This window comes from Diuraphis noxia, unplaced genomic scaffold, assembly GCF_037042655.1.
Source record: "Diuraphis noxia isolate RWA-SAM2 unplaced genomic scaffold, SU_Dnox_SAM2 contig0004, whole genome shotgun sequence".
Taxonomy (NCBI): Eukaryota; Metazoa; Arthropoda; class Insecta; order Hemiptera; family Aphididae; genus Diuraphis; species Diuraphis noxia.
In genome coordinates this window covers 68,031,324-68,057,792 of record NW_028301714.1, presented here as the reverse complement: position 1 = coordinate 68,057,792, position 26,469 = coordinate 68,031,324, and the positions used below count along the sequence as shown (strand labels likewise).

General features: G+C 27.6%; 4 protein-coding genes across 7 annotated transcripts; 1 reads left to right on the top strand and 3 right to left on the bottom strand.

Annotated features, from left to right (window-relative positions):
* Positions 1–678: 678 nt before the first annotated feature.
* holn1 (CD2 antigen cytoplasmic tail-binding protein 2 homolog holn1) lies at positions 679–4,071 on the bottom strand. Its single transcript, XM_089226782.1, has 6 exons — positions 3,909–4,071; positions 3,652–3,818; positions 3,330–3,493; positions 2,942–3,256; positions 1,313–1,469; positions 679–1,233 (listed from the first exon to the last, which is right to left on the bottom strand). The coding sequence occupies exons 2-6, from the start codon at positions 3,791–3,793 to the stop codon at positions 1,046–1,048; spliced, it is 966 nt and encodes a 321-aa protein (XP_089082908.1). The 5' UTR covers positions 3,794–3,818; positions 3,909–4,071; the 3' UTR covers positions 679–1,045.
* Positions 4,072–4,200: 129 nt separating this feature from the next.
* Positions 4,201–6,810, top strand: PIG-S (phosphatidylinositol glycan anchor biosynthesis class S). 2 transcript variants are annotated; one of them, XM_089226779.1, is made up of 7 exons: positions 4,201–4,355; positions 4,772–4,904; positions 4,968–5,195; positions 5,264–5,437; positions 5,504–5,731; positions 5,800–5,970; positions 6,042–6,810. In XM_089226779.1, the coding sequence occupies exons 2-7, from the start codon at positions 4,799–4,801 to the stop codon at positions 6,731–6,733; spliced, it is 1,599 nt and encodes a 532-aa protein (XP_089082905.1). In that variant the 5' UTR covers positions 4,201–4,355; positions 4,772–4,798; the 3' UTR covers positions 6,734–6,810. The 2 variants fall into 2 exon arrangements, with proteins under 2 accessions (XP_089082905.1, XP_015372307.1); XM_015516821.2 differs by lacking the exon at positions 4,201–4,355 and adding an exon at positions 4,370–4,670.
* beag (IC cytokine homolog beag) lies at positions 6,729–10,268 on the bottom strand. Its single transcript, XM_015516822.2, has 3 exons — positions 9,392–10,268; positions 8,894–9,317; positions 6,729–7,257 (listed from the first exon to the last, which is right to left on the bottom strand). The coding sequence occupies exons 1-3, from the start codon at positions 10,027–10,029 to the stop codon at positions 6,823–6,825; spliced, it is 1,497 nt and encodes a 498-aa protein (XP_015372308.1). The 5' UTR covers positions 10,030–10,268; the 3' UTR covers positions 6,729–6,822.
* A 2,547-nt stretch (positions 10,269–12,815) lies between these two features.
* Positions 12,816–24,017, bottom strand: LOC107167669 (Glycoprotein-N-acetylgalactosamine 3-beta-galactosyltransferase 1). 3 transcript variants are annotated; one of them, XM_089226232.1, is made up of 11 exons: positions 23,893–24,017; positions 23,304–23,759; positions 21,497–21,546; positions 19,963–20,025; positions 19,292–19,555; positions 18,129–18,281; positions 17,936–18,071; positions 15,011–15,129; positions 14,370–14,471; positions 13,615–13,772; positions 12,816–13,543 (listed from the first exon to the last, which is right to left on the bottom strand). In XM_089226232.1, exons 3-11 carry the CDS (start codon positions 21,504–21,506, stop codon positions 13,355–13,357), a joined length of 1,194 nt encoding a protein of 397 aa, XP_089082358.1. In that variant the 5' UTR covers positions 21,507–21,546; positions 23,304–23,759; positions 23,893–24,017; the 3' UTR covers positions 12,816–13,354. The 3 variants fall into 3 exon arrangements, with proteins under 3 accessions (XP_089082358.1, XP_089082359.1, XP_089082357.1); XM_089226233.1 differs by lacking the exon at positions 19,963–20,025 and having other exon boundaries at positions 23,304–23,950; XM_089226231.1 differs by lacking the exons at positions 21,497–21,546; positions 23,304–23,759; positions 23,893–24,017 and having other exon boundaries at positions 19,963–20,077.
* Between the last annotated feature and the right edge of the window lie 2,452 nt (positions 24,018–26,469).

The following is a 26,469-nucleotide window of genomic DNA, read 5'->3' as shown; positions in this document are numbered from 1 at the left end:
TAAAACTTTTTGGTTTTAAACGGATATTGACTCTCTCATGGAAGACAATATCAAAAATCGCATTGACATTTTAACTTTGGCAATTTGTTTTTTAAGTTGAATACAATTAAACTCAGAGCCGGATTGGGTAGTCTCGGCTCTTCGAGAAATATTTTTCAATCTGCCCGTAATTTGCTATAGTAGCCCATATAGGACAAATTTTAATATTAATAAATAATAATGACTTTATCAGGTTTGTTGACTGTACACTATTATATAGCTGTAATTAAAATCATAACATGGGCATTGTAGCAAATTTCTCATACCAATCTAAAATTGAAGCGGCCTTTTGAGATTTTAACGATAATACATTTTAATCTATAATTTCTAAAATTAGAGTGAATTTATCTTTTATACAATTTAAAAGCAAGAATATTATAAAGGGCATTTTGGAGAATTTTGTGGGCATTGTTATTTTTAAGTAAGTTATGACCAGTTTTAAAATTTTTTTTTTGTACATTTCAAAATGATCAAAATTTACTTAAAAATAATATCAATGCCTATGCAGTGTTACTCTTTAGATGGTTGTTTAATTGTTCATGTTGGTTTAAGAGTCACAACATTGACTTAACTTCAGGAATGTTTTTAAATTTCATTAGTACTGGTGAATATAATGTTAAGAAATAGAAAAATTCAGAATATATTGCATGTATGTATTTAATTCACTAACTTTAAAATTCCCAACTAAGTATAACAAAATGAATACTATTTAAACAACATAAATGTAATAAATACTTAAATAACTTATGAATATAATATTAAATTGCTTTTATATTTTAATCATTGAAAATAAACAATTGGTATTAAAAATTGGAAGATTTTAAATCAGAGATTCATAATATTACCAGGAATAAATGGGAAATGGAATCATTAGTTATTTTTTTATTCCTATACATGTCTAAAAACATTATAATTCCTGATTTAAAACCAATTTTATCTATACTTATCTATAATACTACTACATTCAATACATTGTGAATTAAATAAATACATACACTAAAAATACTTATAAATAAAGTTCAAAATCAACACGTTTAAATGAATGAAAATCACTATTTGAATTACATTTACGTACCCAAATGGGTTCCTTAAATTTATCTTCTACTTTCCATTTCTGCATTTGCTCAGTATTGTATGGACCAAACACTTCATTACTTTCTAATGAAAATTTATATTCCCACTGTAATGATTCTCCTAATAAAGTTGTCAAAGTTTGAAGAAGATATTTAAATATTATCTATTGATGGTTTAAAAAAAATATTTTTATAAGTACCTGTCAATAGTTCTTCTGATTCTTCTGGTTCTTCTTGACCATTCCGGCTTGTACTTTCTAATTTTTCCTTTTCTTTTAAATCAAAATCTTCCGCATACATATCCAAATCTGATGACATAGAAGTTGAAGGTTGTCCTTTCTTATCCGATTTCGAAATCTATACAAAAAATTGGAGTACTATTTAGTGTTTTGATCAATATTTAAAACTCTTATGTACAACATTATTTAAAATAGTAGTAAAGATAATTGTTTCTCAATTGTCAATTGTAATTAAAATATAAAACTTTATTTTTTCCAAGCGTTAAATTGATTTATATGATGATAGTATGCAGTTTAAATTGTACACTACACTTGTAGACTTACATTACCTTGTCGTCACCAGTATTTAGAACATTCAATAAAAAATATCAATTCATTCATGTTTACATTTAATGTGTCACTCTTTAAATTTTTTAATAATAAATATTATAATAAGAAAATATTACTTTATAATATAATTAGATTTTTAAGCATATATTTATTAAATGGTAAATAAATTGAGAGTCTTAAAAAACGTTCAAATTCATTAAAATATAAATGTTGTTCAATTTGAAAAAATTAGTAAGTGCGGTCATAAATCAATCAACAATCTTTCCAAAAACTAATCATGACAGGAACCTTATTAACTAATAATATGCAATTTTGGTTATGTTTTATGAATTAAGAGGACATGATACCCGCATGTGTTGTCTCCGTCTTTCAAGTGCGTAACATACCAAATTGTACACTAGGTAGAACACGCGTAGCTCTGTTAAAATTTAGAGTGAATAAACCTCTAATAAAATTTAAAGGTAAGATTATTATCTAGCACTTCTCATAGGCTTTTTATTATATTTTAATTTTAAAGCAAGCAATGAATATTTTAAGAGATACAAACAGTTTACAAATTTTAAAATGTTTATAACTCTTTTTAAAATTAAAATATAATAAAAAGCCTATGAGAAACCCTTTTTATAATCTTACCTTTAAATTTTATTAGGGGTAAATTCACTCTAAATTTTAAGCTAAAAGAGCGACACGTGATCTGCTCACCATAAAAATTGCTATATTACGCACTTGTAAGATGGTGACAACACATGCGAGTATCATCCTCTTAACAAAAGCAACAAATTTCAAATTTCAGATATTAAGTATATAATAAATTGTATCACATTTAAAATTTATTGTCTTAGTTTATTTAGTTTATATCACTTAAATAAATTACAAGTTACATTCTTGTTTAAAATTTGAACTTATAAATCAATTTTTCTCAAAACTACAAATGTAAAAAAGTAGTGAGGCTCTAAAATTGAATTATTTTTAAAAATATTAAATTAAAGAAAATTAAAGTTTCAATAATAAACCACATACTTTAAATACAAAAATTTACCAGAAACCACATGACTTTTCTAAAATCTGTATGCAACCAATCTGGTAGATAATGTATACATTTTTAATTTAATAATGGCTTTAAATTGTATAGTAATGAATAATTTTATTAATACTATAATATTAATTACAACTCACAAAAGTGTTTTAACTGTTATAAATTTGACGAAAATATTGTTATCTTATAAATTACGAGCAAAATAAACTAAGAAAAAAGCTTACAATTTGAGAAATCTGCTCATAAGTTTCTTGATAAACATCCATGTTGCCATTAGTTGTTAAAATTTGATTAGCAAGCTCTGTAAGTCTAGTTACTTTTGAAGACGAACCTTCATCAGTGCTCAATCCTGCCTTTTTCAATTTCCACCTTTCAGCAGTTGTAAGTCGTTTGTTTCCACCTAAACGCCTCAATGATTTTGAAATGGTTTCTTTGGGCTCCATCATGCTTATGATTTCTTTATACCCAGCAATTACATTAAATTCTACATTATCCTCTACGTTTTCATCAGCTTTTTTCTCTTTTGACATATCTTTAATCTAAACAAACCAACAAATTACACAAGCTAATATGACAAGTGTATGAAACTATTATGTATTCTGTTTTATTTACTTTACACCAATCAATATTCTCTAGCCAATTGTCCTGTACATCTTTTTCTTTTTTCCAATGATACATTCCTTCTTTATCAAAGTGCCCTTCTTCGAGTTCTTCTTGCATATTAAAAGGTGTGATTCGTATCTCACCATCTTGTCCAACAACTCCTTCTTCTTGGCCTAAAAGGAATAATAATACAATTGGTCATAAATTATGCAATACGTCCTAAAGTTGAACTATTCAAATTGTTTTCAACATTAAAAGGATAAAGTCACACATTGGTATGCCCCTTGTTTATTATATTTCATGCATAAACTATAATGCAGTAAGAAGTTACCTTCAATATCTTGCTCTTGCATTACATCATAATTATTTTCATCAACACTGTCATCATCGTCTTCTTCAGAATCGGCTATATTATTTAACTTTTCAAACTTATTCTGTTGGAAAATCTCTTCTTCTATTTTTCTTTTATTCATTTTTGAGAACTATGGATTTAATTAGCTAGACAGAAAATCAAAATACAAAAATTTTCAACGCTTCCGAATAAAAACAATAAGACGCGAAATAGCAATAGCAAACTACAATACCTACCGCATATAAAATATTAATATTAATTGTTTGTGACTACTGACTTCGCGTAATGTGTATTGTGTAAACAGAGCACACTATCTATTCTATTCATTCTATTCACAAATGAAACTGGAAAGCGTTTTTTTCAGCATGATTAATGATAATTGATAAATGATAGTAAACAATAAGCTCCCTTCCACATTCTATAAGACCACATGTATCAATACAACCACAGAACACAGATAATATATATTATATTTATATATATGTTATATATTATATTAATAAATCTGTGCCACAGAACAACTTACGGCCTGCCGCCTGCAGAACAGTTAAACAAAAAATAATAAAATATTGATATTGTGTTTAATGCACAGATATAGATATTATTATCTGTGGTTTAATGTTTATATAAGTCATAAGAATTAAGAGGACGTTTTATCAACTTACTATCAAGCCGGAAAATGTGTAAATAAGAAAACGAGATTATTCTGTATTAATTCTGTAATATCTGTATTCACTTCTTCAGTCTTTACTCGTGACCACAAATTATATCTTAAATCTTAATATGTATATCTTAATTCGTGCTTGTGACTTAGTTCTCTAGTTGTTTAATACTCGTATACGTCTTACAATTTATAATTTCATCTACCAAAACATTTTCCAACAATACTTCTTAAAATGTCTTATAATAAATCATTGAATTTTCGTAGAATTTCAATATGTTTTTATTGTATGTGGTAATGAATATTTAAGAAATTAAAAACAAGTCCTGAATTTTAGGTAATTTTTAATTCCTTTACTTATCAGAGTATGATTTTAATTCTGGAGTTATGTTATTCCTATGATAAATTATCCATTAATTGATATGCATTTTTTTTTAGCTAAAATATAAAATACTGTTATACAAAATGGGTACTTTAGTGAGCGACAAGCAGCCTATTGGTACAGTTGAGACATTGAATAGTGATGCCAGCAATGATGAAATTTGGGAAATAATTGACAAAGAAGATGATGGTAATAATGTACTGTGTTAATAAATTTGCAGACTAATTATTGTTAACACTAACTTTTTTATAGAGGACCTGAGGAATTTGTCTGCTGCGGTTTATGCATTCATACTATTGGTCATTGGCATACCACTGTGGTGGCGAATGACAGAAGTACAACGTCACTCTCTTCCATATGCACAGATCTCACAATTGAGTACCATGGACGTTGTTATTTCTACAGACATATTTGTATACACCAAAAACTCCTATGTAACAGAACGTATTATCGAACAAATTTATACTTCATTTAATTCAAGTAATTTCTAAAATGAATACATCAAAAATATTTTATCGTGGTACATTAAATAAAATATATTTTTACAGCTATGTTTAGTATCAATGCTCAGCCTTCTACTTTCATTAATTCAGACGACCATAATTTGAATAAACTAGAGATGGTCATAACTCCTCTGGGATCATTACAACTAATTGAAACCACTAGTGTAGATGATATAATTGTTGGTGTTGGCCGTAATATTTATTTTCCTCCCAATACAGGTAAGCTTGTCCTATATTTTGTCCATTATTTGTTATCCACGTTCATTCTTATTAAATGTATTTCAGACATTAAATTATTAATGGACTCATTAAAAAGACTGTTACAAACAGATGCATTATCTGATTCAATGATATCAATGTTGAACCCTGGTAATCATTCTGATGACCAACAAGTAGTAACTGAAAGACAGCGTCGAGTTAGACCATCATCAGATTATAATGTACTTCTTACTGTTGTAAATCCGGAACCTGATAAACTGCATGTGTCTTGGAAGCCAGAAATACCTTTAAACCGTTGGTTTTGCAAAAAAAATAAATTATTTGATGCCAAATAATTTCATACATTTTTAATTTATTTTTAGGTTATCTCCAGCCTTTGCTTAATCAATTAAAACTGATTTCAAACTTTTCTGTCCAATCTCAATGGCTTTATTTAATCGATTTGGTTCAAAAGCCCCCAAAATTAAACACTACATTTGTATTAGACAAGAACCATGCTCAATACATAATTACTCCTCTAGAAAAAAAATTAGGTATTGTTTTTGAAATTTGATAGTAGTTATAATTGTTTATAGCTGATATTTATTCGGTTTACATGTTTCAGGTTCTGGAGTCTCTCGAAATCCGTGTATACATTTTGTTGTATATGTAACCCCTTGTTCTTATATACCTTTATATTTTCATGAAAACCATCAGTTAACTACTGCTATGATGTCAGCTCGCTGGGGTGGAGTTCAGTTCTTAAATGTTGATCAGATATCATGCAATGAATCAGTAAGCTTCATACCTGATGATCTCAGCATTATGACTCCCATCATCACACAATTTCATTCATTGATTGGTGTGCCGAATATATCTAATTACATGTCTCTAATGCCACTAAAATCATCTACTCTGCGTAAATGGCAATTGGATTCAATGTACAGACTCAAAATTATTGAACATTATACTAACACGCGTATTACTTTAACATCATTGTCACGACTGTTGGGTGAAATCAGTAATATAGTGATAATTGAAGAAGTTGGAAAAGCAGTAACTGAATCAGTAGAAGCAGCTACTAAAGTACTTCAATGTATAGAAAGAGGACAATTAGAAGAAGCGTTGGAATATAGTAAAATAGCATTTGAAACATCAGAGTTTGCATTTACTCATCCATCGTTATTGGCATTGCTCTATTTTCCGGATGATCAAAAATATGCGGTGTATATTCCATTATTTTTACCTGTTATGATCCCTGTACTAATGTCTTTGAAAGGAGTTAAAAACTGGATACAATTGAAGTACAAAATTTAATTTAGTAATGACAACTTAATGATATTGTGTTTATTTTTTTTAGATTTATTACAATTAAATGATTTCAATATTCTATATTAAGTTATAAACTAATATTTAGGTACTTTAAATGATGATCCTTCATCTTTACCACCCGGTGCTTTACGTTTTTGTATAATATTTTGAATTTTGTTCCATTCACGATCAAGTTCAGCTTTTTCATTCTTTTCTTTATTATGTTTACGTGTACGCCGTCCGTCTGTCATTTTAACACCATACTGGAAGGCTGCCTTTGGTAATGCTTCTTTGTTACTCATATATGTACCATACTCCTCAGGTGTATCAAAATCCCAACGACCAACTGGTCCTTTCTTGTTACCAAGATCCATTTTTGTATAATCAGCTTCATCATCTGAATCTTCAATTGCATCATGCATTTCATCCAGTCCTGGGTAACACTCTGCATAGCCAGTGGGTTCAGCTGCCAATCGAGATAATAAGCCCATTTGGTTTTTGCGTTGAAATTTTGTTTTACTTAATGCCTCCTAAAAAAATATAAATAAAAATAAAATAAATAATTATATGATATCGCAAAACAATTATGATTTATGTTTTATAATATAGTGCTTTTGATAGTTGTAAAATTATATAGTTCAATTCAAATAAGAAATTACTAATCTTTTTATTATTATTCTATAGAAATATTAAACGTTTTTCTACTTAAGAACAGGTTAAAATAATACATTAAAATAATAATGATAGGACCTAAAAATATTATATTTATATTTTTGAAAGTTATACTAAGTGTAAGTGTAAAGTTTGTATTGATGTTAAATAAGCTATAAATGTACATGTACAGTACACACATAATATATACAGTACATAACAAGAATAATAATACACAAAAATAAATAGGTAAACTAATTGTAGTTTAAGATAGATAATCCACTTTATACCAATACAAACCAATAAAAATTTTATTTAGCAATATGAAGTCGTAGGAGTTAAGCGGCCCTCACACGATCAATTTTACTGACAGTATTTTTGATACTGACAGTATTATTGATCGTGTAATGTGAGTACTGATGTACTGTCAGTATGGAAAAACGATACTGATGACTGATGAAAAATTCGGATATCGAGTCGTCAGTATTTGTTTACTGATGATAATATTGATAGTGTGAGGTCGATATTGACACTTCGTCAGTATTGACATCGCAGCGATGGATGACGGAAGTGAAATCACAACCCGCGAATGCCGCGATCGGTCCATTTTGCGTGATTTTATTTTAGAGTACAAACAATTGCCCGAATTGTGGGATGTTCGTTGTAAAGAGTACTCCAATAGAGATAAAAAAAATTCTGCCTATAAAAAACTCTTAGTTTATTATAAACATTTGAAAAATGACTCTACAATTGAAGATGTAAAAAAAAAAATTAATACATTAAGAAGCAATTTTCGGAAAGAATTGAAAAAAATTAACGACAATATACAATATCAATAGACAACAATCGATCTGAACTACTGTGAAAGTAAAAAATACTGAGTATTGACTGTAATTTGTAATGACCGTTTGAGGACTATACTGTCAGTAAAGTAAATACTGTCAATATTCATAGTGTCAGTAATATTGATCGTGTGAGTGCCGCATTACATATTACCCTATATTACATTCTTGATTTATAGCGGATATAGCAATCAAGATTAAATTAATTCTATAAAATTACTACCTAGGTAGTTAACAAACAAAATTTAAAACACATTTTGTCAATTTTAGAATAAAAATGTATACTATGTTATATATTTTACTATATTATTTGCTGAATTTATTTATTTAATATTTTCTATAAAAATCTACGATAATATTTTTATTTGAATGTTAGGTACCTATATACTTATTTTTTTTATATAAGTATTTTCTTTTTTTTTTTAAAGAATTGTGTAAAAATAAATTATTCCTCTATAATGCCTCGCCCTTAGTGACTTAACAGTCACGGTGTACCTTACCATGACGTATTGTTCTTTTTTCCAACCAGATTTTTTAATTAATATAATAAGTAGTTATTTGCATATTGTATTAATTTTAACTTCCATAGCCACCGATATAGATAAAAGGTCATTGAACTCTAATAATAAATATTAATAGACACTATATAATATACAAACACAAATATATTTACCCATCCCATTTCATCTCTTTTATGATGTTCAGTTTCCACTTCTTTTTCTTCATCCTTTGAATGTTTAAAATAATTTGATTGTTTTTTAGTGGTCTCTTCAATGCGTTTTTGAGTAGATGGTTCATAATCTGGTAATTCAGGGTATATATTATCATCAAAAACTTGTTTATCACGCTTTTTCGATTTCTTTAAATGTTTTGGTCCAGTCCTTAAGTAAGAAAGGATCTGTGCTAATTTATTGATAACAATATCATTTGTGGTCAATGTGGGTCTATCATCCATGCTAGGCACATCCGATTTGCTGCGAATTAGTGTTGTAGGGATATCAGTGTCAGTAATATCTTCAGTTAAATCAATTATGTAAGCCATACGCCCAGGAGCAAATGATGGATTACGAAACATCTCATTATCGGATAATGCAACTCTAAAATAAGATTTAATAATTATCATCAAATTCAATTTTTAAAAAGAACTACTTTCTCAAAATAAATGTCTCACCTATAGACGTTTCTTCCAAGTCTTGTTTTAAACTGCATGTCGTCTTCTTCCTTTGCTTTCTCTTTTATTGGTTTAGTAGTTGCAAGCTGTTCCATTTCAGTTTCTTGTTCAGTTTCTTTTGCAGTAATTTCACTTTTGACCTTTTGTAACAGAGCATAATCTAAACCTTTGACCAAGTGAGTGTGCTCCATATCTCCTCCCAAAAACTTAGACTCCTGAATCATCTGACGCCTGCGTTCAGCAGCATCCATACCAGATTTCATATCCGGTGCTACGGCTCTATAACCACTGGCAACAGCTACGGGGTCTTGAGACTGATAATCAGGGTTGGCACCAACCCGACGTTCTTTGGCTCTGTCACGATACTTTTCAGCAAGCTCGGCCATTTTATTTTCTTCCTGTTTTTTGAGCTTGGCATAGAATATCTTTTTTTTGCGTCTTAGCTCAGCTTTGTCGCTCGAACCACCAGATTCGAATTTTGATGTAGACGGCGTCTTGGAAGATGGCGTTTCACTTGCATTGGAGAGCGACGGGGTGGCTGTTGGATGACTTGACCTGGGGGTCATAAGTAATCGTCTAAAATCTGCATTGGTCAGCCGTTGGGTCTGACTCCCGTCTTGGACTTCCGTTTCGGGCATCTTGATGTTTGTAATTTACTGCTTGGACGAGTTAAAACTACGTGAACATTTAGTTTAAAATATTTTTTAAGAAAAACACTTAATGCGTCGATTAAACATGCAATATGATGTTAATATATTACGTATATTTAATGTGTAGAGGAAACTTAGTATCAAAAGATATACGAAATGTAGTTTACACAAAAGTAAAAAACATCAAAACTTTATAGTTTATAGTGTTTATACTGTGAATGAATAATAAATTTTATAAGATTACGGCAACTAAGATTACACGCCTACTCTGCCCACCCATAGAGTATCATATGTGCCCACCACAGAATATAAGATAAAGAATCACCTGCGACGTCAGCTTATATTCATACCGTCAGATGGCGTCAACGTACACGGTTTTTTTTTTTTTAATTTTACTTTTACTCTATGAATTTTACAAATTTTGAAATTTGAACTCCATGAAGTGCACATTAGCTGGCCAGTGGTCTGACAAGTGGGTACTATATTATATAATATACAAACATAGTACTATGTCCTAGTTCCTTACGCCTACGATAAAAGACATATACCGCAGTACGGCCCCTACGGAATACATAATAACATTATGGAACCACTAAACTTCAAAAGTATGAAAAACTCAGGAGTTAATGGCGCGACTTGAATATAATATTATTTTATAAATAATATATATATATAGTGAATAGTGTCGGCCAGTAGTGTACACAGGATTTTAGTTCGGTTAGGGTTTTACATGAGTAAATAATTTAAATGAAAATAAGATAAATTTAAATGATTTCTCGACAGTTTTTATATAATATAATTAGTTTTAACAAATTATAATTAATAATAATTAATTTAACAATTAAATTTATATCTATTAAAAATTGCCGACAATTGATCGCCTTTGTGAATTGAAATGGTGGAAAATAAGATTTATTTTTGTGAGATGGAAAAATTTCAGGGGGGTCAGAACCTTAAAACTCCCTACCCCTAGGTACGCTACGACTGGTGTAGGTTATTAGTTATTACCACTTACCCGTCGCCGTCGGTGGTCGACTGTAGCATGTCAATTGAGTGGGTTTTAAAACTGTTCAAGTGGCCAGGAATCGCGGAAAAAAAGTCCCACACTAGAAAATAAAAGTATCTACATGTAAAAAATGTTTCGTACTAGAAAAAATAAGTAAAATATGATTTGTTTATAATATAATCATTATAATAATTAGTAATGCTATTATTGTGATATTAAATTGTAAAATTAAGAAGTATGCGCTTAAAATTACAAAGTACGCAAAAATATGCACTAAAGACTTTCAGTATAAGCACAGATTATATTAAAGTTTTATATAATCTGTGGTATAAGTATGTTAAAACTGCAATGAAAAATACGTTGAAGTTACATAACAAAATCATATAAAATGTATTAGTTAAATGTACTTAGGACGATTAACATTGTTACACAACCTGTGGGGGGTATTTTAATAGAATTAATTAATTCCATGTTCAGACGAAAATTTGATTGTAAAAACATAAAATTTATAAACAATAGTACGATACAAAGTCATCTAAAAGACTGGCAACAATCTCATTATTATAATTTCAAGGCAACATTAATGCTCTGCAACTTAAGTATAATATGTAAAATAAACTTTTGAATTTTTAATACATATTTGTTTTTAATTTATATTTTGATCTATATGATCTAATTATTTTAAGTTTCAATTTAAAAAATGCTAATGTTTTTTAACATTGTACGGTTATTGAAAATTTATATCATAAAATACCTACGGGAACATAGTAGAACGTTTGGATGAAGTGTATGGTGAATATGTTTTGGATGTAATAGTTTGTCTAGAGCAGTGAGCCAGTGAAAGAGAATGATTAGATATAATTTATTATTTTTGTGTTGTCTCGCTATTGTAATTTTACTTATATAATATTATATTTTATAAGAATTATAACCAGAGTATAATTATTATACATAAAAAAATATCTAGCTTAGGTCCACACAGGGTTGGGCGACTGCAACTGACTTATAGTTTTAACTCTTAGATACACGGTATATGCTTGAGCAGATTTTTTTAATGGCTATGCCAATTTTTAGTTGTATCTAATTGTACAGTTAGTTTATTATAAATACATAATTCACTAAGTACGTGAAAGAAGTCTTTGTAATTCAATCAACTTCTAAGTTTATCAGTGATAAATTATCATAAATAGATAAACTCACGATTTTTTGATCAAACTTGCCCGTTTTAATTTACTAAGATTTTAACTATTGAAACATTTATATGTGATACATATTAAATGTCCATGAACATGTCATTGTAACTTGTGGTAACACTGAACAGAGAACCAGAGAATCATTATTAATTCATAATTGTATTAACTATTATTTAAAAAATAATACAGTCAGTTTTTGGGATTGCATAAAAATTGACTAATTTAATGAATCAATTATGGGCAACCAAATCATGTTTAAGAGACCATTATTTATAGAACTCAATATTAATATTTCTATTCAGGGTTTCCATTACTATTTGAAAAAAAAAATATATGGATAAGCATATTTGAGTAATATTATCTGGAGTCTGAACATAATATATATATACTGCATAATAAATATGTTTAAGTCAGATAAAAATCAGTTCAGTCTTCAGTGGTAGTGTTTATACAAATGAAAAAAAAAGAACAATATAATAATATGTTATACAAATGATTTTCGATTTAACTATTATATTGAAGCCAAATTTTACTAAACTAATATTTATTGTTCTTTAATAATAAATCACAGTTAATTCAAACATATAAATTCCCTTTATTTTCAATATAAGAATATGTAGTACAGTTGCTATATTATATTACATTTAAGAATATTTATTTATAAATAAAAAAATCACTAATAGCAAAAAATATTATTAGTGAAATTTATAAGCAAGTATAAAATAACATCTTTGGTTAATTTGATAACATTTTAAAATGTATTAAATCAAGATAATATTATGAAATAACATTTTATTTTAAAGTTTAACAAAAAATTAGCACATAAATAAATAAATATAGTGCAAAATTTTATTATTTTTTTCATTTAGAATGTTTGAATAATAAAAAGAAAAAACAATTTAAAGAAATCAAGCTCCATCAATAAGAACTTTATGAGCAAATTGACTAGGATTTGCCAATAAGTTATTGACTAGTAGAGTTCTGTACACAAACAGAGCATGTAAATGGCACGAGACTAATCATTCTAGTTTGTGTATAAATATTAAATAATATACAATATAAAGGTCAACACTGTCAAGTGTTTTAATTCAAGTTTATACATGTGTGTTTTTCATCAGTTTTGCTGATCAGTCTTAGTAACATTATTTTCTTTGTTAGAGTATATTTTGTTTACAATACTTTTATCAATATTCTGAGTCACTCCATATGGCCGTAAATGATAAATTAAATATTCGAGAACATACATATTATTAGGATTAACATAATGGAATGAAACTGCGGTATCTGAACAACAATCCATACCCTAAAAATAATGAAAAAAATATATATTACTGACTAAGGTTCAGTACGTTATTAATGTTTGTGTTCATATACCTCTACTATTGGATAATAAATATATTTCCAGTACCAAAAACTTGAATCTGTGTGCCCAGGTATAAGATGGTGTTCTGGAATAAATGGAAAGAAACGTCCACGTCCTAAACTATCTCGAGTATCTTCAGCTTTTACCCCAACTAGTTGAAGACAAATACCTAAAAAAAGCAAATTTATCAATATTTTAAACATACTTATATTGCTTGTAGTACAGATTTTATACACATTATGACAATAATTATTATATTTACTAATTATTTATGCATAGAGTACATTTTTTGTTATAGCTTAAATCATTACAGAATATTTATTTTTACTTAAATGTGTATGTTTTTAAATTAACACCACCGAAGAGATTATAAAAACAAAATAGTATAATATTATTATAGATCTTGATATAAATCAAGCATAAATGTTTGAAATGGATATAATTATTTACCACATTTTAATACTGTCTTACTGTCTAGAATTTTAGAGAATTTAATATAATTTAAGTCAATAGATCTAAAATATCTTGGCTATGAAAAAAAATGCATTCCACATAATAACAATATTCAACATATTTCTTTTTTTAAATAAAAAATGGTATTTTCCAGTTATAAGAGACTACTTCATTTAGTAAAATGTCACAATCCAGTTGTAGAGTGTAGACATTGTTCTGATTGTGGTAGTCACGGAACCTGAGTTTTTGGGTGGTAATAGCAATTATAGTAGTAGTTTTTTATAACAGGAAAATACCTGTAAAATAAACTAACCAATTTCTACATCTTCAGCTCCACCATTATCTTGCCGACATTGTTTATGAGGTATAGCTTTTTCAACAAACCTCTTAACTGATTCTTTGCTTAACAAATAACCTAAATGGATTTATATAATTTAAATTATACAGATATTACTATAACATTTTTAATTTGGTATCACAATACTTATAAATTATAATTAAGAGAACGCCACACCTGCATGTGTTGTCTGTCTTATAAGTGCGTAACTTGGCAAATTTTACACTCAGCAGTTCCAATTTAGCTCCGTTAACTTAATTTTGAGCGAATTAACGACTTTTAAAAATTAAAGGTAACATTATTACAAGGCTTTTTATCATATTTTTATTTTAAAACGAGTTATGAGTATTTTATGATATACAACATTTAAAATTTAAATATAATAAAAAGCCTCCGTGATAACCTAGATAATAATGTTGCCTTTAATATTTATAAGAGGTAAATTCACTCAACATTTTAAGCTAACGGAGCTAAATTGGAACTACTGAGTGTAAAATTGTCCATGTTATTCACTTGTAAGACAAAGACAACACATGCGGGTGTAGTGTACTCTTAATATTTTATATAATATCTATTATTATTAATCTATAAAATAAATTTGGTATTAAATAAATTACCTGCACCGCCACTCATGTATCCCTGTTTAACATAAGGTTTAAACCTACAACCTAAGAAGATTGGATCTTTTGGATTAAATGAAGTTAACATATACCTCAAATTCTCTACTATAACATATCTGAAATAATTATACAAAAATTAGTATTAAAAAGTTTTTTTTATTTAGCATTAGTTTGTTGTTTATTTTTGTTCACTAAAATCATTATTGTATTATACATTAGTAATGTGATACTAAAGAACTAAAATATCATAGTACAGTAAATAAAATGATTAATCTTCATTTAGATCAGGTTAGCTACCTACAAAACATAACTGATACATGAGTTGAATCAAAGTGAAAAATAGTCCCCAACATTAGACAAACAGGTAAATTTAATTATTCATTCCTATTTTTCAACGGCACAAATACTTTTAATATGTTCTCCAATGATAAAAGTTTAAACTATAAAATAATTATTTGGTCAAATAATTGACGTAGTTTACACTATTGGCAGCTATTGTTATGAGTAACAATGCTGTAAACATAACATTGGCAATCGGTATGAATAAAAATTGGTACCATATTCCTTGTTTAGCACACACATTAAATCGAGTTGCGCAAAGCGGACTAGATGAAATAAAACACATTAAAAAAAAAGTGAAAACCGTCATTGAATGTTTCAAACTAAGTACAAAATCAAATTGAAAATTGAAAACACACAAAAATAAATGGGGTACGCAGAATTGAAGTTAATTCAAGAATTTTGTAAGTAGTGGAAATCCTCATATTACATGTTACAATTGCAATAATAAGTAATATTGATAATTTAAGACACTTTAAGCTAATGAAACACTTCACTGTGTTTACAGTAATTATTAAATACTATTTTTTTTTTTTTTTTTCTATAATTATAGTTATTATAATTATGTGTTATGTTTTATAGTGGTAATAAACGTATTCCTATAATAGATGTTATGAATTATTTGTACACAGGATGCTCGTGTTTTTAATGGAATTGTTAATTTATATTTTATCTAGCGCCAGTCATGAACTAAGTAAAAACAAAAAAATAACTACACAACAGATGTATGTACTGTATAGTATATCGAAGCAGGAATTGCCCATTTAAACGAGCATTGGTAAATTGAGCCCCTAACTAAATTACCGTTTTTCAAAAGCCATTTTTACATGTAGTTTATGAAGGATTTTTACTGTGATTGTAAATGTACTCGATTAGAACGAATGCACAAAAGAAACCAAATTTTTCAAAGTTTGCTCTCTATTTTCTGCACGATGGAGCTCCTGCTCATAATGCTCATATTATTAGAGATCATTTAAATCGGGTATATGAGGGAAAATGGTTTGGCACTTATGGCCCCATCATTGAATGGCCAGCAAGATCTCCAGATATTACTCCACTCAACTTTTTTTTATTTTAAAACAATAGTCTACGCAGATCCACCAGTAAATCTAGCAGATTTAAAAAATAAAATCATGGTTGCTTGTAATAACCTTACCGAAAACCAAATAATGTCAGCAACCAATAGAGGATGTCTACAGCGTTTTAAATTATGCTTCGACAACCACGGAGCAAACTTTGAACAATTTATTTAATTTATTGTGTAATTATAAAATAACTATTGATCACTTGTACCAGTTGTACCTAGTCGATTTTTAATAAATAATGTTGTATCCATATTATGTTAGTCTTGTTTATAACATTTCTAAAAAAAAATTCCTACAAATATTCAAAAAGTAACCAATAAGAATTAATTATAAATGTTAAAAATAATTTTAAAAATGTATTATTTAATAAAATTGACATGGCTCTTATTCAGTCAATATTGAACTTAGAGCCATAGTTGATACATGAAAATTACTTGAAAAAAACAGGCCTATCCGAATATGGCGTTAAAAATAGGTGTCGCTATTTAAAAAAAAAGTTTTTACTGCACATGCGCAGACCACTCTCAAAAAATTTTGAAATGTATCGAAAAATGTGTATTCATAAACCACCAGTTTGTAAAAAAAAATTGATTTATTCCAAACAAATCCAGCCGAGAAACCTATATGTAATTAAAATTGCAAAAATATGTAGTATAAAATAAAAAATTATAAATTAAAATACAATTCTAAATATTTTTGAATAATACAATTTACTGTTTTTTATGTATGATTAATTTAATTTAAAAAATATAATAATTTGTGGTAAAAAATTAAAAAATATGTTGTTAAATTGAAATACAATTGATGTTTAATCAATTTAAAGTGAAATAATGACAAACTATATATTGTTTTAAATTTTTAAAATTAAATTTACGTTAGGTGAAGTTGTTTTCATAACCACGCAAACTGATAGTCTTATAGGTACTGTTGTAAATTCGTAAATATATTTTGTCAAATAATTGTTGAACATAAAGTATAATCATTAAGGTATGGTTATCGGACAGAAAGAGATGAGATAAACTAAAATCAAGTTATTAATACTTATTTTAACCTACTTATTTCCTATATACATTATTGTACACTTAAAATTTGCTGAGTACCATTATCAAAATATAAATGTAAAATATTATTAAACCACCGAAATTGTCAAAATTTAAGAAATATGTAAAAAAAAGCGAGAATTTTACAAAGTGTGTAAAAATATGTATTTATGGCGAAATATGTAAAAATATGTCTTATTTTGTTGCAAATTACGTAAAACGAATTTATCATTTGCAATAATTAATTTATCATGTTTTACTAAAAATATATATTTACATACAAATCCCAGCCCTACTTATCAGATTTAAATGAACAGCTTTCTAGGAAATAAGCAAATACAGGAAAGTCTAAGCCCTGAATCCTGATTATAATACATTTTATCAACTTTTTATCAGCATAATAAATAAATTTTACAATATTTAATTTTAAAAATATAATATTATACAATTTTACATACGTGTCATCATCAGCTTTCAATACATAATCATAATCATTATAATGTTTATGTATGTACTTAAATGCCTCTTTAGTTTTACCCCAAAGTGTATCTCTACCTTCTTTAACTGGTAATGCAATAGATGGCAAACTTTTATCTAAATTACAAAATTGAGTTAATTTTTTGACAATAGTAATATGGTCCTAATACTTACCTTTAACAGTGCTCATAAAAAGTAATGTATTACAACGTTTACCCCATGTAGCTTTTACATGTCTTGCTTTTTTAATGTGATTACTAGGACTAGTCATGACCCAACAAAGAACTCTAATTCGTTTTTTAAGTTCTTGAGCCACGAGATCTTCATCTATAATTTAATAAAATATTAAAATATAGTGCAACCTGACATTCTAATTTAAGCAGAATGGTACTAATATTTTAATTGATTTTCCACTTAGATTAGTCAGAGTGGTTCATGTATCAATTTTAATTAAAAGTCACGCTTTGACTCCTACCAACTATTTCATGTCTTTCTTTATTTGATCTTCATCAGTCTTTTTCTTTCTTTCTTTCCACATAGATTTCCATAATCATTCGCACTGTCTCTGAGTCACCTCTACTCATACATAACATGACTGAACCATATCAATCAATTGTTTATAATTTTGTCAACAGTTGACAAGCCACTTCTACGATATCACTAATGAATTAATTCTTTGTCTATCATCCTTAATCTCATCACAAATCCTCCTTAAATTCTCATCTCGCTAATCAAACGTATGACAAAAATTATTAATATTATATGGTAAAATAAATAAATTAAAAAATATACTTATGTCAGCAAATTTTCAAAAATTATATTTTTTAAAAAGTTATTACGATCCAAATTAATTTAACCAAAAAAATATTGAATTTTAAATTCATACTCATGGCTTTGGTGGTTTTGGCTACGCAATGGTAAATCAGTCTGCTGGGCAAAGTTCTTTTAATATACATATATAGATTAATTTGTTAGGTTTAGTATTAAAGTATCAAATTAATTTTTCTATTGAAAAGTAATTTCATTGCAATTTTATTCGGGTAAAAAGTAAAGAGGCAACATTTTTTTATCTCCAAGAAATGAACAGAATAGCTTACTTACTTTTTAAAAGTAAATTAGCTAAAATTTTTAAGGGAATATTTTAATAAGTTATTAGTTTAAAGTTTTTATATTATTATACTTCTATAGTTTTAAAACATTTCAAATACTCAAGATTTCCTAACTCTCTATACCTCATCACTTAAATAGCTTTTTTGAAACTTTTTCCACTTTTTCATAAAAAATATGGCCACTTCAAATAACACAATATTTTAAAAACTAAAATTAGTTAAACTCACGAAAATGCAATGTCTCGTTTTCCCCATGACCTTTCATAATGAGTGAATCATTGAATGAACCTTCATTATCATGTCCGTGTGAATGACGGTCACTGTATCTAACAGAATCATATGAAAACCTTGATGGAAATATTTTGATATCTTTAAAATGGCATTCAGTAATGGTTACTGTAGTATAAGCAAAAAATATTCCAAATATTACACCGACACAAAAGGTGAGGATGGCATTTTTTTTAATGCTTGGTCGGCTAAAATATAAAATGTCTGAAAAAAATTACTTTTATTAATATTGTTAATACATAAATTGTGATTGTACATAATATTCCTTAATATTTACAATTGTAAGCTAGTAATATTAATTTTTACTGATTTTTATAATTAGGTTTTTAATTTATATCCTCGCAATAACACACAATTTAATAGAGTACAAAAAATATAAAGTTAAAATTATTATTATTATTTTTATAAGTACCTATAAATAAACAAAAACTATTAAGAAAATACTAACACATTGAAACATAGAATTTAACAGATATTAGTTAAATTACAAATATGAATATGTATATCATACATAATGTTAATTAATATGTATTGCTAGATAAAAATGCATTATTAATAGAAGAATGATGATAAATTCATGACAACATTCTTTTTTCTTCAAAAAAACTGACCTCTCTTTCCAGATGGATATATTCTTCTTATTTTATGAACTTTTTCTAGATGATTGAATCTTGCTAACATATTAATATATAATATATTAAAGAATATCATATTAAAATAAATCAAAATTGATGAAGTATCAGTTCACTGTATTGTACTAATCTTATACAATAATTTAAATTAAACAAACTCATCATGATATATGATTGTTTGCAGCCTAGCAAAAATAAAATTTAAGAGGGGTTACATTCATTATATTGCCTTCCTAAGCAAAAATGCAAAACAAATTTTTTTGAATTCAACTATATTACATTTGCATTTATTTTTTCATGGAATTGTTAACACATAACATAAAAGTTAAGATGGGATTTTAAGAATATGCAAAATAATATTTATTTAAAAATTATTACTAATTGAATAATAAAATATTGCTCTATAATGTAAATTCTTCATCTTTAACTGTCAATGATATATTATTATAATTATAATATAAAAATCTGTACTTTAATCAAAAGTCAAAAATATATAGAAAAAAACAAACATTAATAAAATATGGTTTTTTAATAGGTACTCATTGATATTTTGAGATTACTAGTACTAATTATAGGTATACTAATTTACACATTTTTCTTTAGATGGTCATAAAATATTGTTATCAAGCATAACCCCGCACATTTACCTATTCAGAGTTCATAGTAAACAATTAACAAGTAAGCAGTAAAGATAAAATGTAATATGGTAATAGGTAGAAGATACCTCTATACACATTAATAAATAATAGGTACATAGAATATTTTACAAGTAAACAAAATAGGTATAATAACAAATGAGTAATATTTTTTTTAACAATGAATCATTCCTGTAGAGTGAACTATATTTCAGGTAATTATTTTAATTTTTAAATTTAATATCTTTTTTCTTAGAGTTGTGTTATAATCAACAATTTGTTTACTTAGGATACTTATCTTTAAATTATAATTACCTCACACCACTGAATTTAGTTCAGTGCTGCCTAACATATTAGGAAATGTTTATAACTCATAAATAGGTAGATATATGTATATATATACATAACATTAGCATTTAAATTGACCAGGTATACTAATATACTATATAATATATATATATATATATATACATTAATTAAATGACATCTTGTAAAATTTGATAAAATAACATTTTGCATTAAGAATTTATTAAATAAATATATATCAACTCAATAAAAGAGTAAAAGAAAAACTTTTGAATTGCTTATTTTTAGGGAAAAAATTGAAAACAGTCTTTCATGTTGATATTTGATATCCTTAACTGACTATCTAAAAGAATATTATTATTATATAAGAATATAATAATAATAATAATCTGCGCTAATAAAATAAAATTTTGATTTCCAATTTTTAATAAGTCCATTCAGGTAATATTTAGGTATACAGTGTTAAGTCAGTCATCTATTTTACCTATTGTGTTGTGTTAGTGTGGTAAATTAATCAAATAAGTTAGGTAGAAACCTACTAAAAATAAAATACATAAAAAATATTTTCTTACCACTTTTCATTGCAGTTAATTTTAAATAATTTTCTTTTTGTTCACTAATTCTGAAAAACGATTTATAAACAGTATTATTAATTATTGATGTTGTTTTAAAAAATATACAACATTATATGTTAAAAAAAGTAATTAATAGATAGTTATTAAATTATTCTCGAAATTAATATTAGGAGCTAATAAGTTGTGTTAATTATTTTAAATTTTAGTTACAATTTAATTCAGGACCTAAGTCTTTAAAATTAAAATATAATAATGTTTAGATATAAAGACTTTACTATAAGATACCTACAATAATCCAACCAATAACAATGTATCTCTACAACTATAATCGAAGTACTATATTATAATAGAATATTCCATATACAGTCATAAATCTATAATTTTAGACTTCATAAAAGATCCCTTAAAATGATGACAGCAAAATAATAATCAAATATGATCATTATTGTTTAATAAATATTCTATCATATTGAGATGTAAGCTGAATATTTCATCATTTAATTCAACAAGGTATTTAATAGATACTTGTTTAAAATGGTGACAAGGGATACCACAAAAGACCACTTAAAATAAACTAAAACTAGGAGGAGAACCTACCAACATATTCAAATGTTTTGACCTTTATTAACTTATAACTCACAAGTGTCTGCCATATAAATGTTACTGAATTACAATTGGACTATATTTTAATTTGTTACAACTATACCTAATAAATAAAAACAATTAATAAAGGTATAATTAGTACCTAACTCTTATTAAAATGATAAAGTGAACAAAAATGTAAATATTATAATAATCAAAAAAGGTACCAAAATGATTTAATCAAATGTGCTTTTATAGTTATTATAAATAAAAAAAACACTAAGAATAAACCCTAAGCTTACCTAGGTCATATATAAGTATACTATTTTACACAAAAAATATTCTATAATGTGCTATAATATGTCCGGGTGCCCGGTGCTCTAGACACAGCGAATAAATTATATAATAATTAAATAGTAAATAAGCAACTTATTTCAGGCCCAATTTATTTTAAAAAGTGATTGTATACCTAGTTTATATTTTATTAATAATGATTTGACATTTAAATAGATAGTTCAGCATTTATTAAGAACGATTCAGGATTTAACTAATCATAATTGGGTAACAATAACCTACCTAAAGTTTATAGTTATTCAAAATGAAATTATTTTTATCTTTCTATTTTAAAAATGGTACCTAAGTCAACTTTCCATGAACTAAATTAAAAGTAAAAACTTTATAATACTAGTTATTTGTTTTAAATGTGCTAGGTACCTACTCTCTGTCTTTTTGGTGTAGCTAGACAATGGCATTTAGAACACTATCTATCGATTTATTATAATCACTTATAACGAATAGTTCTCATATCCAATATTCAGATACTAATAGTTAAAATTTGTAATATTTTTATCAGGTTACTTAGATGACATATTATTATGACAATACCTAATTTATGTGTATGGTTAATCTAGAGCCTATCAACGTTTGTATATTCAACAGTACTTTGGTGTGGGTACATGAAAGGTTTAAACTGTTCAAAGGTTGAATAGTTTAGTGGATTACTGGGGTGATAATCCACTATGGTGGATATTGCAAATTAAATAGGTCTGCCAAATTGAACGTAGCGAATGAAAACCGACAACCAAGCATGTAGTATGCCGTTTCGGTGTAATAATAAAAAATACACCTACCTACAAAAATTAGAATATAACTATCATACAGACGAGTTTGAAACAAGTCACAAAAAGACGTGACAGGAAAAGGAAGTGCTCAAAGTACGTACCATAGTATCATAGATCGTGTTCTATGGTAGAATCTCAGACAGGGAGTAAACCGTCGATAGGTCAGTCAGCTTATGGTGATCGCTCACATCCATCCGTCTACTTCACCATTAGTTCGAGACGTAGACAGAATGTTACTGGCGTAGTGGCGTAGGGTTGAAGACCGGCGTCTTGGAGGCGTTCATCCGTGAATTCGGCTCGTCGCAAACTACGGGCATGGCGATCTTGACAACGGGCGGCGACTGAACCATAGAACTTATGGATGTCTTATACAATGCATAAATATTAATGGGTAACTGGAGGAGGAACCGATCCGAATGTCACGTTCAGGGCGGTAGAACGTGCCTAATCGAAGTGCTTTACGATATCGGCAATCGACATAATATTATCGTGTTCAACAACAACCGTGCGTCCTCGTCACTTGACAGCCATCCGTCTGGTCGCCGAGCTCGAAAAGCCTATAATTGGTTAAGATATTTTTTTTTTTTTTGATTTGTTCATTCAACGCATCGTTGTAACGTCATTATCTCAATGAAAAACTGCCGAACGGCAACAGCTATTATATTATTATGTTTATACAATATTACGCACGGGAAGTTTATTAATATTTTGTCGCCGTGACAGCAACGCCGCTGCTGAAGTGCTGAAAGCGAATAGCGATAACGCAGTCCCGCGCTCCCACGCACCCGCCACCGATATTCGTTATCGGCAATATTTATACCGAGTGATTCTTTTATCATTGAACACTCATTATTACAAAAATTATTAATGTTTTTGAAAATATTATATTATTATCTTACATAGTTTCAAGTTATTAAAAAACCAACGTTTTCGACAAGCGGAGTACCTAGTGGACAAACATTTTGCGGGGTAACCCCGTACCACTCCACACTGCCAGTCTAAACTTTAAATACTTAGCAGAATATTTTTCTAAGTATTTTGATACGTAAAAGTCGAATTTTGGAAGAGTAGTTTATGAGTTATAAGTATTTAAAGTTTAGATTGGCGGAGTGGAGTGGTACGGGGTTACCCCGCAAAATGTTTGTCCACTACTCCGCTTGTCTAAACTTTAAATACTTATAACTCATGAACTACTCGTCCAAAATTCAATTTTTACATATCAAAATACTTAGAAAAATATTCTGCTTTGGAATATGAAATTAAAACTCAATGTTGTCATTCAAAAAAGTAAAAAATTTAAAAAATGATAAGGATAAAAAATATTTAAAAATATAATTTTTTAATAAAAACGTTGGTTTTTTAACAACTTGAAACTATGTAAAAAAATATTTTGAAAAAAGTAAATACTTTTTTAAATAATGAGTGTTCAATGATAAAAGAATCACCCTGTATAGATATTACAGAAACGTTACAACGATCGGTTTCCTCGTTTACCGACGCTGACAAGTGACCTTAGATCATTTACTATATGATCTAAGCAAGTGACAAAGTGACAACAATATTGTACAACTACCTCCCTACTATAGTACTATTACTATATGTTTATATTTATAGTCTATATTGAAATATTATTGACCGCGAGCAGTGTTGAATCCAGACAATTTTTCTGGGGAGGGACTCACTTTTTTTTTTCATTGGTGAATGGTGATACGTCATTTTAGCATTATGAATTATATCTATTAATAGGTAGTTATTCTTATTACAATTTATAATTTAGAAATTTCAAATTTATATAAAACTACAAAACAAATTATTTTTTTTTAATTTTTAAGTCAATCTAAGGTTGTAACACATTATAAATCGTATTACCTATTATTATTATTATTTATTGCAATTCAGAAATTATAAATATTTAAAAAGTTATAAAACAAATTATTAATTTTTAAATTTTTAAATCAATCTAAGGTCGTCACATATTATAAATTGTATTATGAATTATAATTTATTACAATTCAGAAATTATAAAATATTGAAAAAATTACAAAATAAATTAGAAACCTATTAATTATTTATATTTAAATTAGTATTGTGCATTTAATAAATAAGTACATTTTGTTGAAAGTCAGAAAGTTTTATTTGTCAGGAGAGGGCGAAAGAAATTTCAGGGGGGGCGAACGCCCCCCTCCCCTGAAGTATACCTGGATACAACACTGACCGCGAGTTTTCAAGTTTTCTTCTGTTTCTTAACCACTACACCGAATGCAATGCAATAATAAATGTATAATTACTGTTGTATATTATTTAGGTAACTCAAACTCATTGTTCGCGCCATCGCGGTTGGCAGGCACAGCGAGATAATATTGATTATACGATTATAATGTAATACATTTTTTATGGTTTGTGTGATTCATAGAAAAATATTGAATAATCTGACACTGATAAATTTGATTGCTTTTTAATTATTATTTATTTTGTTCATTCATCATGATATATCATATATCATAATCTTAATTCGAGATCAGCAGCCACTGCCCACTATATTGTCAGTCGTGCCCATTTTATTATGTGCATCTGTTGTACTGGTGCTAAACATATTATATTATGGATAATAGCTACTATGTGTATATCTATATCTTTAAACTATATAATAGGTACTCTATAAAAAAAAAAAATAGTATATTACCTATATTATAATTAATATGCAGCTCCGTATGTCCTATCATAGTATTAAGTAGTAAATTTACGTTATCGATTTATCATGTTTCATCATCCATAGTAATAGTGTATAAATAGCATGACGTACTGCTTACAACCAAAATACCCAAAATACCTATTGGCAAAATATACTACTACCATTGATTATAATTTATAATCAATGCTACTACGAAATACATACATTTTGTATTTTGTCATGGTATTTACTCGTATTACATTTTTTTTTTTTTTTTTTTTGACTAAACAGAAAGACTTTTCAATATTTGTGTTTTGAGTATTGCGTAGGTAAATAAATAATCAGAATTTTACATGCTTAAAATAACTTTCAGGACACGCCAGTGGCGGCCTTTTGCATACCCTTAAAAAGACCCTGCACACGCCTATATGCTTACTTCAGTACCTATTATCAACTCACGCCCACAGTCTTAGATTATTAAGTACTATAAGTCTATTATGTACTATAGTAGTCTATAACTATACTATCATTTAACTGGGGTGTTTTGGAGGGAATTCGGCGTGAATCCATTTGGTGAATTACCTACCTACCTATAT